Raw genomic sequence first — 15142 nt, forward strand, 5'->3', positions numbered from 1 at the left:
AACCAAGGACAAATAAAATCATGATTAAATAAAATATTAATATGGCCCTCCTCTGTGTTACTTCCCAATGCTGCAATTATTGTTTGTCACTTATTTATTCCCTTTCCTTTTCTTCTCTCTCTCTCCCACATGGAAACTTCGCCTTTTGCGAGTGCAGTTTAATCGTTAGTATAAATGAATTCCACACCTCGGGCCTCTTCGTCCAGAGCCTCTGGTCACAAGCAGTCTCAGTGTGGTCCCTGCCAACACTCTATTTTCCGTGGAGCTACAGTCAGTCACGCCCAGGTCAGCAAACCAGGATGTAAAGTAATTTAAAATTAGGGTGATAATTCAATATTAGAAGGTGAGCTAGTGCAGCATAAATAATCTCTTTGGGACCTAAGGGACAGGAATAGCCTACCGTGCCCTTCGGGTGTCTGGGAGAGCTGCCTGGGGCACACAGCGCGGTGCTGTGCGTGGAGAGCACCTTCTTACAGCCAAGGCAGGGTGGGCGCAACTCCTCTTGAAAACGTGACCTGCCAATGCCACACTGTCTGGGCCAGGGTGGTGACGGGCCTGACATGAGGCACCGTTTTTGCAGAGGAATGACCTGCTCCTTAAAGTATGATGAAGCTCTGCCAGCCCTAAGACTGAGAGTCCATATCCAGAAAGATTAGCAAAGCAACTCTTTCCTGATCCACAATAATCACCAGACTGCAAGTGGGTCCTGATGAAATTTTTTTTAGTATCAGGAATATGTGGTGCAGTAGGTGCCAGTAAGTGATCTGTGGAGGCTCACTGGTTTTTCAGTTTGGCTGTTGACTCCTCGGGGAAGGTGGGTGAGATGTTTCAGAAGTTCCTCTTGGGGCTCTTTAAGCTTTTAGAGGATTCTCAAAGCCAGTGTTCTTGGTTGAATGCCTGCAGAGGATGGACACAGGAGAAGGCAGCTCTTCATGAGCCCTCCCCTACCCGTGTGTTTATACCCATTGCCCCTGGTCCTACCACTGGTTGTCACCGAAAAGAGCCTGGCTCCATCCTCATGACACTCACCCTTTACATATTTATAAACATTAATGAGGTCACCCCTCAGTCTCCTCTTCTCCAAGCTAAAGAGCCCCAGCCACCTCAGCCTTTCCTCACACGGGAGATGCTCCACTCCGTCATCTTCGTTGCCCTGCGCTGGACTCTCTCCAGCAGTTCCCTGTCCTTCTTGAACTGAGGGGCCCAGAACTGGACACAATATTCCAGATGTGGTCTCACCAGGGCAGAGTAGAGGGGCAGGAGAACCTCTCTCAACCTACTGACCACCCCCCTTCTAATCCACCCCAGGTGCCATTGGCCTTCTTGGCCACAAGGGCCCAGTGCTGGCTCATGGTCACCCTGCTGTCCCCAGGACCCCCAGGTCCCTTTCCCCTACACTGCTCTCTAACAGGTCATTCCCCCACTTATACTGGAACCTGGGGTTGTTCCTGCCCAGATGCAAGACTCTACACTTGCCCTTGTTACATTTAATTAAATTTTTCCCTGCCCAACTCTGCAGCCTGTCCAGGTCTCTGGATGGCAGCACAGCCTCTGGCGTGTCAGCCACTCCTCCCAGCTTGGTGGCATCAGCAAACTTGCTGACAGTGCCCTCTATTTCCCCATCCAGGTCTCCGGTGAACACACCGAGCAGTGCCGGCCCCGCCGCGGGAGCCCGCACAGGGACCGGCCGCAGCCGCCCGGCCCCGCCCCCCCCGCCCGGCCCCGCCCCCGCCCCGCCCGGCCCCGCCCCCGCCCCGCCCGGCCCCGCCCCCCCGGGCAGAAGCGCGAGGCTCTCGCGAGAGGAACGAGCCGCTCCCTCTTCCGGCAGCGTGCGGCTCGGTCGCGCGGCTGCCATGGCGCTCTACAACTTCAAGAAGATCACGGTGGTGCCGTCCGCCAAGGTACGCGCGTCGTTCTCTCGGCTCCCGCCCCGTCCCTCAGCGGGTGCGAGCCCCACCCGCCCGGCGGCGGCTCCTGCCGCGCCCGAGCCACGCGTGAGGAGACGGCTGGCTCCCCACCCGCACCGCGCTGCCGGCGTGGCCTCGGCCTTTGCCTCCTCCCCCTCCGGCGGGCCCCGTGGACTCGCCCTGGGCTAGTGCTCCTGGGCCTGGCGGCCTGTACCATGTACAGTGCGGGGGAGGGAGGGGGCGGGAACGGGGTCCTGTCAGGGGCTCTGCGGCCTGGGGAAGGAGCTTGGGGCTGCGCTTCTCTTCAGCCCCGCGGGGCGTCGGGGTGGCCCCCACAAAAACCCCTCCTGTTTTCCAAACCCGTGTCGTACTCAGCCTCATCGCTGCGTACTCAGTCAGGATAAGGTTCTTTCTGAATCCAACGAAGGATCTTTAGTTCAAAGTGCAGTGCGCGGAGCTGCCCGCGGGGTTCGGGCCTTGGCCTCCCGGCGGGGCGGGGCGGGGCGGGCGGTGTGGCCGGTCCTGCCCACCCCCGGGCCTTGGCGGGGCCGGGGGCGCTGCCCGAGCCGCTGCCGGGCAGGGACGGGCTGGAGGCCACACCTCAGGGAACCGAAATGAAAACGGGTGAGGGAGCGTGCAAACTGCTTCTCCAGAGGTGAGAGCCCGTCGTTCAGGTGTTGATGATAACACGTACGTTGCAAACGGTGAATGGTGGTGTCCCGTCCCACCGGGTGGGGTTAGGGGTGAGTTAGGACAGGGAACTGCTGGAGAGAGTCCAGCGCAGGGCAACGAAGATGATGAAGAGAGTGGAGCATCTCCCGTGTGAGGAAAAGGCCGAGGGAGCTGGGGCTCTTTAGCTTGGAGAAGAGGAGATTGAGGGGTGACCTCATTAACGTTTATAAATATGTAAAAGGTGAGTGTCATGAGGATGGAGCCAGGCTCTTTTCGGTGACAACCAATGATAGGACCAGGGGCAATGGGTATAAACTGGAACACAGGAGGTTCCATTTACATTTGAGAAGAAACTTCTTCTCAGTGAGGGTGACGTAGCCCTGGAACAGGCTGCCCAGGGAGGTTGTGGAGTCTCCTCCTCTGGAGACATTCAAACCCGCCTGGACGCCTTCCTGTGTAACCTCATCTGCGTGTTCCTGCTCCGGCAAGGGGATTGGACTAGATGATCTTTCGAGGTCCCTTCCAATCCCTGACATTCTGTGATTCTGTGACGCTGAACACGACTCCCTGTCTCACCAGGTGAGATCAGGTGTGAGTTAACGCTGGGTATTTCTGTGTGGTAATGCGAAGTGAATGACAAACAATCACTCCAGAGGTCAAATTCAGTTATGGCAGAATATGCAGTTTGGCAGAATTCAAATTACAGCGATTAGTGACTTGGCTAAAGTATGTTATTATATTACAAAACTTTTCAAGACTTTAGCAGCAGAACTTACAATGATATTACCTTTATATGTTCAAGAAGAAAAAAAAGAGAGAGAAGGAAAACTAAGATATCAGAGAGAGTAAGATATCACCGCTCCACAGGTTAATCAGTCCTGCGATGTCCTCTGGAGGGGGGTGGGCACATTGAAGATTTTTGGTACACACCACCATAGGAGAGGGCAGTTCATCTCCTCCTTCTGTTCACTCTTCATGCTAATTAAGAAGAGTCTTCTGGAAATGGGTCTGGGGTCTTCAAACTAGGGGAAAGTTCACAGTACTGACCAGAAGTGAGTTGCTTTGCCCGTCAGGTGTAGCTGTTGGTTCGTAGTTTCTTCTGGTAATTGGTTGTCTGACAGATTGTTCATCTCTATCATCCCGATCAGGCCATGAGGCCTTCACGGCAACACTGTTAATTGCTTCTGTCTTAGAAATCTATGTTTCATTTCACAAAACCTTGGTAAAGAAAAGACAAGGTGTCTGCCTCCACAGCCATCTATCTTTTCTCCTCAAAGTATCAAAAACTAGATGTTTAAGGTATGACATCATTCTTTGTTTTATTGGGATGGGGGGAGTGCTTCAAGGTTGTCACGGGTGTGGGTGTGCTTAATAGGTCTGCGTGCTTCTCCACCAAGATGAAATTAATACCTTGCATCCTTATTAGAACTTCACCGTTTGTGTAACTAATAGTGTTTCTTTGATTGCAGGACTTCATAGATTTGACATTGTCAAAGACTCAGCGGAAGACTCCAACTGTCATTCATAAACATTATCAAATCCATCGGATTCGACATTTTTACATGCGAAAAGTCAAATATACTCAACAGAATTACCATGATAGACTCACTCAGATCTTAACAGATTTCCCCAAGTTAGATGTAAGTATTTTGTCATTTCATCATAAAGGAGCTTTGCTTTCCTGGCATCAGGAATGCTTCTTCAAGAGCTTATTCCTTTTATTTGCGTTTATTTTGGCCTGAGCAACATCTTGCAGTTTCACTGTGTAGATAATTTTGACTGATTCCCTCTAGATTTTTCTGGGAGTAATTTTATGCAAACTTGTTTTGCAAAAATAGTATGTTCCTACTCAGAAAGGAAATCTAAATTGTGCCCATGGGTGGTCATTGGAGGATGGGTTTTACAAGGTTTTAGCTGATCAGATATGTTTATCAGAAGTTGCTGTTGAATGAAGAGAAGAATCCTTATTTCTTCTTTGTGTATCCATATGTGAATTGTGCTTATAGTTAGTTTTCCCTAGGAAATATTTGCGGGAGGTAAGAAATGTCAAAACATCTCACGTTGCCTCCCATCTTCAGTTCTTCAGAAGTTACTTTGACAACATCAACGTTGTTCTTGGCCCCATAAGGGACAGTGTTGGAAACACACTGACGAGATACACAGTCTTAACATCCCACCAACTGCAACTGGATCTGTGTGTCCAGTGGGACTTTTTTTATAGGCAGTGTTCTGCTCATGCTTAAATTGTTGACCTGCAACCATATTTTTTCCTGATGTTTTCATATCCAGTGAGTATTACTGCAGAATTCCCACAAATATCTTCTGTATTTTGTGTAACATCACATGATGAATTTTCTGCAGATGAATACATGAATAACTGAAATATTTTGTTTAAAATATTTGAACTAAGGATGCTGCTTTCTTGGAAAGCTGAAGGATTTATTTGGGCATTAAAGAAATCCTTCATGTCTAGTCTTTCACAGAATTTAATGTAGCACTCAGAAAAACGGAAGAATTAACATTGTTGCTGTGTTTCTGGTATAGTATGAATTTGCTTTTAGAAACTACTCTTGCAGGCTTCTTGCAGTTTTTAATAATTTAAAAAAAACTTTTGAAGTTGTAATACAAAGGATTTTGCAAAGAAAAATGATGAAATGGAAACTCCATATGAATGAATCCAAGATGTGTTTGCAGAAGAAATCCAAAGCAATTAGGATTTATGCATTCAGTGCCCAAGCAGGTTATTTTTCTTACATAAGATAGTAATGAAAACGATTTGGCTTGTATTGTTATTTGTGCTGCTGTACTGGAGGAAAAAAAAACCGAACTTACATAGTTGCCAAGAATTAGTCATCTTAAAGCAAGAAAATATTAAGCTAAATTTTATGCTTTTGTTTTAGGATATTCATCCTTTTTATGCGGATTTGATGAATGTTCTCTATGACAAAGATCACTACAAGCTGGCTTTGGGTCAGATTAATATTGCCAAGAATCTGATTGACAAGTAAGGGACATCAATTTATTTGATTTAGTACCTGCCTGGTTGATTGGTGGTTAAATTCTTCTTTCTTGTCTCCGCAGTGTTGCTAAAGACTATGTGCGGCTGATGAAATATGGTGATTCCCTTTACCGCTGCAAACAGCTGAAACGTGCTGCTCTGGGACGAATGTGCACCATTATCAAAAGACAGAAACAAAGCTTGGAATATTTGGAGCAAGGTTTGTGTTATAAACAGGCTAAAATAAGGCCTGTGAATTGGATGTAAAATTTCTTATGCTTGATAACAGTTAGAAGAATGTGTTTAATACAGAGTGTAGACACAGGAAACATAGAAATAGTTTCAAAATCCCCAAATACTTATAATTTATTTTTTAATTGAATAACTTTCTCTTTGAAAATTCTTTAAATTTTATGGTAATAGTAACAGTTATAAAATGTTTGCTTAAAAGTCACAGCCATGCTTTTATTTATCGTTATTTTCACTTACAAATATTTGAAAAATAGTGCTAAACATTTTCCAACCATTGCTCCTTACTTCAGGCTTATTGTTTCAGGTTGTGTTGCCTGATTTGATGGGGTCAGTCTAGCTAAAAGACAGCATTTTTAAAATATTTTGGAAGTTTCTTCTTTGTATGTAGATACTTGTGGAGTTTATGAATTATTATACATTTTCATAAATGATCAATTTATAATGTCAGAAAGGTTATTAATTTGTATATAAACAATTCAGCCTATGAATTTTCATTCAATTTCAGTAAAACTTAAATTATTGCAAATATTTAAAAATCTTTTCAACATTTCAGTGCGACAACATTTGTCTCGTTTGCCAACCATTGATCCCAATACACGAACTCTTCTGTTGTGTGGCTACCCAAATGTTGGAAAATCTAGCTTTATAAATAAGGTATGTGAATGTTTTTTTCAAATGTAATACCGACATATCGTTTAATTAAAGCAAGGTAACATATAAACAATCTGACATCATTATAGCACTGCCTGATGTGAGCAGTAGCAAGTTCAATTGTGTGAGTAGAGACTGACTGAAATTTCTGGAGGGTTAATGGGAAATTACAATAGCTATCACTCTTAAAAAATCATTATCTTTTCCAAAATAGCTTATATCCCATTAACTTCTTTACTGATAGATAAATTCTTGCAGAGAAGCCTGAATACCATTTTTAGGGTTTTTTTTGTAGCCAATTAAGTGTATTATAGTTAGGATCTACTGCTTGCAACTTCAGGAAGTTTTCAGTAAATATGTGAATAAATCTTGTTTTAAGGTTACAAGGGCAGATGTAGAAGTGCAGCCTTATGCCTTTACCACAAAATCTCTCTTTGTGGGACATATGGATTATAAGTATCTGCGTTGGCAGGTAAGAACTGTTTATTATTTTTATTTTCTTTAAAGAATTACCTGGTTATAATCTGATTTGCCATTTTGCAATGTGAGTTGCCTTTTTGTGTTTTGAGGAGACAGGCTGTGTCTGAGAGCTGCTGTGTGAAGTACAGTGTGCCAAACAAGGGCAGTGGTATTCTAAAAATGTGCATATATGGGTGTGTTTTCAGTTTGAGGAAGGATAGAAATGGAATTACTGATTAAAGGCAGTTCACTTTTTATCACTGTCACATCCTGGGCCAGGTTGGGGCAGGGATTTCCCTACTTGTTCAAGACTCGTTATTCTGAAACCTCATTCTTCTCCTATTACTCCATTTTCACATTCTCAGTTTGGCTGAGTTTATAGTCTTATTTATGACTGAAAGAATATTGCTGTCTTTAAAAAAGGCATTATTGACCAGGAATCAAGCACATGTTCTAAAATAGTGTCTCAATTATCCTATAATAAGGCCTGACTTAATGATGTTAATTATAGGTGGTGGATACTCCTGGTATTTTGGATCATCCCTTGGAGGACAGGAACACCATTGAGATGCAGGCTATTACTGCGCTGGCACATCTTCGTGCTGCTGTGCTTTACGTGATGGATGTGTCTGAGCAGTGTGGCCATAGCCTAGAGGAGCAAGTAGAGCTCTTCAGAAATATTAAACCACTGTTTGCTAATAAGGTAGGTTTGGTTTACATTATTAATAAACCTCGGGTTTTTATAATATCGTAACTTGAATTATGATTCTTTTTTTCTTTTTATTAGCCACTTATAATTGTTGCAAACAAATGTGATGTGAAGAGGATTGCAGAACTTCCTGAAGAGAGTCAGGTTAGACTATTTCCCCCACCTCTCTGTGTCTTCTGACATTTACAAAAAAATGTGCTGGTGTCGTGGACGGATGTAATTTGTATTGGGCAAAAACTTTTACATGATCGCTTCTTTGTTTAGTGTAATGGAAAGTAGCTTTCCATGTCCTCACCTCTGTCTTTCTCAAGTACTGTCTGATGTATATTTTGGCCTGAATATTGTAAATGCCAAACAGAAGGCAAGTCCTTAGTCGTTTCGGAAATCTCTGATGCTGTGAGAACTTGCAGTTACTACTGTAGCTGGGAGTAAGACTGAATAGGCCTGTTCAATAATCATTTCTGTAAGAGTTAGAGCACTAGACTGAGAGGTGTTGCTGAACAGTTGCAGTAAAAGGTCCCCCTGGGCAACACGTTGGGTATAGGCAGAGCTAGTTTTTTTATCTACAAGTTCAAGGACATAAGAATTTGTGTTTCTCTCTCCCTCTTTTTTTTTTTTACTTTTCCTTATGGGTCATTTGTAGGTGCCTTTTAGAAAGTAGTTATTTGCTTATAAAAGAAGCAGCAGACTAAATAGAGCTGTAGTTGAAAGTTTCTGTCGTCTTTTTAGAAACGCATTCTAATAAAATAGTAACAAGTTGCATCTATTGATTCTAGATTAAAATTTCTGTTCTTAATGTATCGGTATACTAAGAAATGGGCAGAATGTCATTCTTTGGGATAATGTTTCTATTTTAGAAAATATTTGAAAATTTTGAAGCAGAAGGATTTTCTGTAATAGAGACAAGTACCCTAACAGAAGAAGGTGTAATCCAGGTTAAAACAGAGGTAGGTCACTTTCCTCTCAATTCCAAATGAACAGCTAACATTTTGCCTCATTTATATGAATTCGATCTCAGTTAAACTGTGGTAAATCTTAAGCCTGTTATCCCTATAGCCCGTTGAGCCTCAGTGGACTTAAGTGCAAATGGAAAATTATGTCTAATAAAAATAATATTTTTTTTTTAATTGGTGAGTTTTTCTGAGTCCTGTCACTTTCTCTTATTGTCAGCTCATTGTAAAAAAACCAAAAAGGATCCTATATATCTTCCCATGATACTTTTATATAAAGTACTCCCATGCTTTCTTGAAAGCCAGAGAGAGAAGAGATTAGAAAGGAGATGAGATGTGAAGTTAGGTATCTGGGATTGAAAGGCTACTGTGACATTTGTTGTATCAAGAAAGCTTCGTTCCTTACCTCATATTGCCATGTGCATTTTCAGGCCTGTGACAGACTGTTGGCCCATCGTGTTGATACTAAAATGAAAGGAAATAAAGTGAATGAAGTATTGAATAGATTACACCTGGCTATGCCAACCAAAAGAGATAACAAGGTACGCTACATGTTTACAGTTCTATTGTATTTTCCAGTACTTTTTAAGTAGGACAAGAATTCTTTCTTGTGATAACGTATGAACAGATAAATATGGTGAAATTTGCTTGGTTTTTATATATAACTGCCTTTGCTGGTGGGAGAGGCAGTTTGGGATTTTGTGTTCTTTAGAAATAAATTATTCTGCAATGGTGATTTATAGCATTATTAAATAATTAATTCAAACTTTTTTTCCCCTTTTTTATTGGGGTGGATTGTTGCATTAATTTCAGGAGCGGTTGCCTTTTATACCTGAGGGAGCCATAGCACGGAAGAAGCGCATGGAAGTAGACACACCCAAGAGGAAACTGGTAAGTGGCATGTCTTAATTAGGAAAGCAGCAGATGGATTTTAAATTTGCCGTATTAGCCCATAGATTTTAAATTGGATGGTATATTAAGCCATGTATGTCTTTGCAGGAGAGAGATATTGAACTTGAAATGGGGGATGATTATGTTTTGGATCTTCAGAGTAAGTATTATATAAGGATCAGTATTATTATTAAGCAGTAAAATTTGGCTATTTCAGTTTATGGGAGAATACCTAAACCTGGCTCCTTTCAGCTAAGTGCCAGTGTCACTGTTTGATGTCATACTGTCCTTCACTGCTGTCTCAGACCTGCTGATCTTCAGTGCCTGTTCTTGTTTCATGATGCCACTCAGTTGTTTCCCTTTTTAGAGTCACAGACATATAATGACTGGTCTGATGATTCGGGTGTTTTTTCCCTTCCATTTTGTATTGTGCTGTCTCATTAATTCTTGATGCTCTCTTTATTAAGAGAGCATTAATATGAGAGAGATTGCATGTATTCTGTTTCAGCTGGATATCTGTTGCTTATTATGGCTTGACATTGGATCTTGTAATTATTGAACAATATTTGGCGGTACGAAGGGGATCCAAAAGTATTTGTAAATATGGCAGAGATGCTACCAAATTCTGACCATGTAGGGAGATGACCTTTTTATTTGTGATATGAGTGTTGTTTTCTGTCATTGAACATTCTTTGAAATTATTTTTTGTCTCTAACTTTTGTTATATTTTTAAGAATACTGGGACTTAATGAATTCATCTGAAAAATACGATAAGATACCAGAGATATGGGAAGGTCATAACATACTCGACTACATTGATCCAGATATAATGAGAGTGAGTTTTCCATTATTGTTTTTACACTTTTCTTGCCTCTTTATTCCTTTATTTGTTTAGTGTAAATTACTGTATTTGTAGATTAAAAACAATATGTCATGAGAACAAGTTCTTTTACATTTTACATTTATACTTGCCATGGGAAAAGATACTATTTTCTGAATGATCAAGGACTGAATTTTAAAAGAATGGAAAATTGCTTTGTCTTGTCAATGAGGGTGATCTTGTCTTTTCCATCCTAAAATATGAGGTTTGCAGGAGAAGTTACATTTCTTCATTCTTTCACTACAGCGAGAAGGAATGTAGCTATCAAACTTTATGTATTAATAATATGAAATCACCCATAAAATTTATGTCTGCTGGGGTATGATGTTAAAGGAAGTGGATGGAATTCTCAATTTATAACATTTTTATTTAATAACAGGCACTGTTCTTATTTCTTGCTGGTTGATACGGAGCAGTAGTGAGTGCAGACTATGGAGCCTGTTGGTTATATGCTTGGGTTCATCTGAATTGCAGGGGGTTGGACTAGGTGACCTTTAAAAGTCCCTTCCAACCCAAACTATTCTATGATTCTATGAATTGCTGGTGTTCCAGACTCATGCTACATGTAGAAAAAGCAAGTTTTTTTCAGAGTGTGTTTCTAGAACCGGCACAGCCAGCGCAGTTCACTGGATAGTGCGTCTGCATTCACGCAGTGGGCAGCTTTGGGGCAGTCGCACAAATACAGCCAAACTAAAGCGTGATGTGATCACCTAAGTCTGCGCAGTAGCCTGCCCTATAGGTTCACAGTAACCTATATCACCAGCTGCATTAAGCGTGGCTGGAGGGGTCATTCTCAACGAGCGGAGTTCCTTCTTTGAAGGGTCTGTGTGCTGTCATGGCCCTGGGCCGTGCAAGAATGTAATGCTGAGGGTGGTAAGTCAAGGATTTGATGAGCATCTTGATTTTTCTTTTCACCTTTTCAAAATGTAAGAAACTGGAAGAATTAGAGAAAGAGGAAGAACTGAGAGAAGCTGCTGGAGAATATGACAGTGAACCAGAAAGCGAGGATGAAGAAATGATGGAAATCAGGCAATTGGCAAAACAGATCCGAGAAAAGAAGAAACTGAAAATCCTGCAGTCAAAGGAGAAAGATACTCGAGGTCCAAGGATGCCCAGAACAGCTAAAAAGGCAAGTTCAGAGCATATTCTGTAGTAAAATCTTGCTGATGTTTAATAACTTCTATGAAAATGTGTAACAGTGTTGGGCAGTGGAACTGATCACTTTTTCTCGTGTTTGGCCCTCTCCCTTGCTTCCTTCTGTGCTCCTCGGGGTTCTGCTCACCACGTAGTTGTGGAGGCCAAACAAATGAGTGACAGCCCTTTTTGTTTTGTGTCACACAAGTGATTCTTTTGTAAAATTCCATATATATTACAGAAAAAGTTTTGAAGAATGCAATTCAGCTCATTTAACTGGATTGCTGCATTGTATTTTTTAATTATTATTATTTTAAATGCAAAGAATTAGGAGAATTATATACTCAAAATCAAAATTACGTAAAATTTGCTATGGAGCCCTCCCTATACTGGAAAAGATTATATTTCTTTTTGGAAGCTAGGTGTCACACTTCTGAACGTCAGAATCTCTTGTGACCAGTCCAAGACTGATTGCAGAATAGCAAACTGATAAGTAGACATTTGGAAAAAATGAATCTTGCTGGTTTTTGCACCCAGTATTTCTCACCCTCCTCAGAGTGTGTGCCTTTTGGGAGAGAAGGACACATTTCTGACTGAAATACCTCTGTTTGTCACCTTCCCCCCAAAAAAGCAAACTATTTGACAGATCTTTAGGGAACGCTGGGACATCGCAGTCCTGTGAAGAAGGGTTTATGGGTGAAGAGAATTAAGTTGGAATAGAAGAAATGTGAAGTTATGACTTACATCATCTGCTTGTGGGATGTGCCAAAGGAATAAATATATAGTGAATATAATGGGCTTATGGTGGCATATTAAGACAAAAGTAAGATAGAACCATACTTTTTTGAAAGAAATGTGTTTTCTTGACTGTCTTTTTACAGGTCCAGCGGAAGGTGCTAGAGAAGGAAATGACTGATCTTGGACTTGACATGACTAATAAAGATGATGTGAGTTTTTGCTAATTAAACACAATGTTTAGCTATGAGAGATCAGTTTCATTACATGCTAGATTTCTTTGAGTATATTTGAAATGTGTATTACAGTTGGCACAAGAGAGAAGTGAGATCTATTAAGGAGAAAACAGGAAATTCAGATGAGGCAGTTGAAACAGGAGTTTTTGAGTGATGTGATCTAATCATGTTGGGTAGGCTGAAAAAATAAACATCTATAAAGATCACATATATATATATATGCACCGATATATATATGCACATATATATATATATATATATATGCACTATATATATATATGACATTTCATTTTATTAGAAATTTAAAAATCATTTTTGTACAGCAAACCCAGCAGTAGTATGGCTGTCTGAATCTTGAGACCTCAAATGCTTTAACTAAATGAGGAGTTAGGAACCAAGGAATGTCAGCGCTACACATTTGAAGCAAGCATTTATGCTTCTCAGAGCTGATGGGCCATGTTGATTTAGGAGTGATCTCGATGAGGAGGAATTTAATCCTTGTGCTGTAGGATGGTGAGTCTTCACATCTGAAACTGTTCAGGGCTTTGTCCTGTGAACATGACACTGAGCAGGGCAGGTTTCTGCATTGCTTTCTGCTGTTGCAAAATTGCTTCAGTATTGCTGTCCATCAATTTGTCTACGTCTTCTTATACGTTACTTACACTTCTACTCAAAAAAATATTATAAAATTTGAGTTAATAGTTGTGAAAAGAATATGCTGATATTCACTGAAATTTGCATATTGCTGTAGGACAGAAAGGCAGCGACCAGCAGTTGGCAAGGTCTTCGTCACTATGGAATAACCAAAATAATGTATCGCAGCAGTCCACTTCCTGTTTTTTCATATTAGTCTAATTAGAAATGAAGCATGTCTGAGCTGATTGTTTCTGGTTTTAATAAAGTGATGCTTTGAATTTCAGGCACATTACGTGAGAAGGTCCCGTAGTGCTACGAGGAAACGTAAACGTGATGAGTCTGAAACCCCTAAATCTGTGGCACGCAGTCGCAGCTGCTCTCGCACACCACGGGATGTTTCTGGTCTTCGTGATGAAAAGGTTTGTTGAAGTTATTTACCTTTATAGAAATTAAGACAGCATGATTGTACTTAAACCAGCTTCTGGGAAGCTGCGCCAGGCAGGTTATGTTTGTACAGGGTTCCTTTCTGTTCTCTTTGCAGCCTCATCTTCTGTTCGAGCTCTATACTTCAAAAATGCCTAGTTCATTCTTACAAATAAATTATAATAATACAGACAAAGTACATTTTAAACTTTTGTCTCTAAACACAAGTATGAAGGAAGAGTTGTGCAAACTGTGGATCTCCACCTTTAGTGAGTTAGGAATTCCAGGGACAGCACGATCGCGTTGTTAGTGTACTGGAAAAAAAAGAGTTTTTCTAAGGAAGGTTAGTGCCACTTGCAGTGATCCTGTTCTAGAGTTGCAGATGGCATGTGGTGGGTGTTAATGTCCTCATTAAAGTCATCTAGCTGGTAAAGCTAGTTACCTGAGTTACTGAGGAAGTCACTCTGCATGTTTGTTTGTTTTTAAATAGATGGTGAAGAAGGTCAAGACTATGGCAAAGAAAGCTCAGAAGAAAATGAATCGCCTGGGCAGGAAGGGAGAGTCGGACAGACACATATTTGACTTGAAGCCAAAACATCTGCTGGCTGGAAAGAGAAAATCTGGTAAAACACAGAGAAGATAAGCAGTCTTCTGAATTAAAACTAATTAAACCAAAGTTTATTAAAACTAATTTATAGTCCTGTCTTTCTTCTTAGTAATATAGTGTTTAAAAATATGTGGTTTGTGTTAGCGGTTAAGATTCTCAAAGCTCAGAGAGGGAAAGTTCTGCTACCTTGATCTTGCAGTTCTAAGTAATACTATGAGGAATTTGTCCATGCCAGTGGCAGACATAAAAATAGTAGCCATAAAAATACCACTTTGTTCCTTTTTCTTACTAGTGACTTTCGTGTAGCAGTAAAACACTTAAAGTTCTATGTAAAATGAAGTTTAAAATGAGGTTAAATCTAGAAAAGTGAAGTATTTGGTAATGAAGCTACCATCAGAACTTAAAAAGCACAGCTGTGTAAGGTACTGCATCAGGGAGGTCTGGTTTTCTGTCTGCAAGTTAATTCTTTGATGTATAGTAAGTGACGAGTTTGTGTTGCAGGTTGTTGTGGTTTGATTGCGGGGTGACAATAAAACCGTGGCAGATGCATTGTTAATCTCCTCTCCCCGCACCCTCCCCTTCAGCCCCTCCCTCTCCCCGCTTCCCACTAAGGACAGGCGATTGGGAGGGAAAGAAGGACAGAGAGAAGAGAGTTGGAAAAATTGAAAATGTTTTACTAATGCTACCAATAAAAATAGAGAAAATAATACAAAATATACAAAACGAATCTTGAAAGTCCCAGCAACTGCTCTGGCAGATGTAGGGCTGGCACCCGAAGTCCTGGACTGGGCTCTGCAGCCAACCGGAGCTGGATTCAGTCTGTCACTAGGCCTCGGTTCACAGGGACAACTCGCAAGGTCCTCTCCCAGTGTCGGCCATAAGGAAAAGGGGCAAGATCCTTGTGATCCCCCACTTTTATATGAAGTATGACGTGAATGGGATGGAATACTTTAGTTGGTCAATTTTTCAGTTCACCTCCTGCTTGCACATCTTGCGGGATGC

At 41.4% G+C, this 15142-nt stretch overlaps 1 protein-coding gene across 1 annotated transcript; it reads left to right on the forward strand.

Moving 5' to 3' along the window:
• Positions 1–1813: 1813 nt before the first annotated feature.
• On the forward strand, positions 1814–14224 carry GTPBP4 (GTP binding protein 4). The gene is made up of 17 exons (XM_065628744.1): positions 1814–1901; positions 4049–4219; positions 5480–5583; positions 5661–5797; positions 6383–6483; positions 6860–6952; positions 7451–7642; positions 7727–7792; positions 8506–8595; positions 9030–9140; positions 9412–9489; positions 9598–9649; positions 10224–10324; positions 11301–11498; positions 12385–12450; positions 13395–13529; positions 14024–14224. The coding sequence occupies exons 1-17, from the start codon at positions 1854–1856 to the stop codon at positions 14174–14176; spliced, it is 1896 nt and encodes a 631-aa protein (XP_065484816.1). The 5' UTR covers positions 1814–1853; the 3' UTR covers positions 14177–14224.
• Positions 14225–15142: the final 918 nt, after the last annotated feature.

This window comes from Caloenas nicobarica, chromosome 2, assembly GCF_036013445.1.
Source record: "Caloenas nicobarica isolate bCalNic1 chromosome 2, bCalNic1.hap1, whole genome shotgun sequence".
In the NCBI taxonomy this organism is placed as follows: Eukaryota; Metazoa; Chordata; class Aves; order Columbiformes; family Columbidae; genus Caloenas; species Caloenas nicobarica.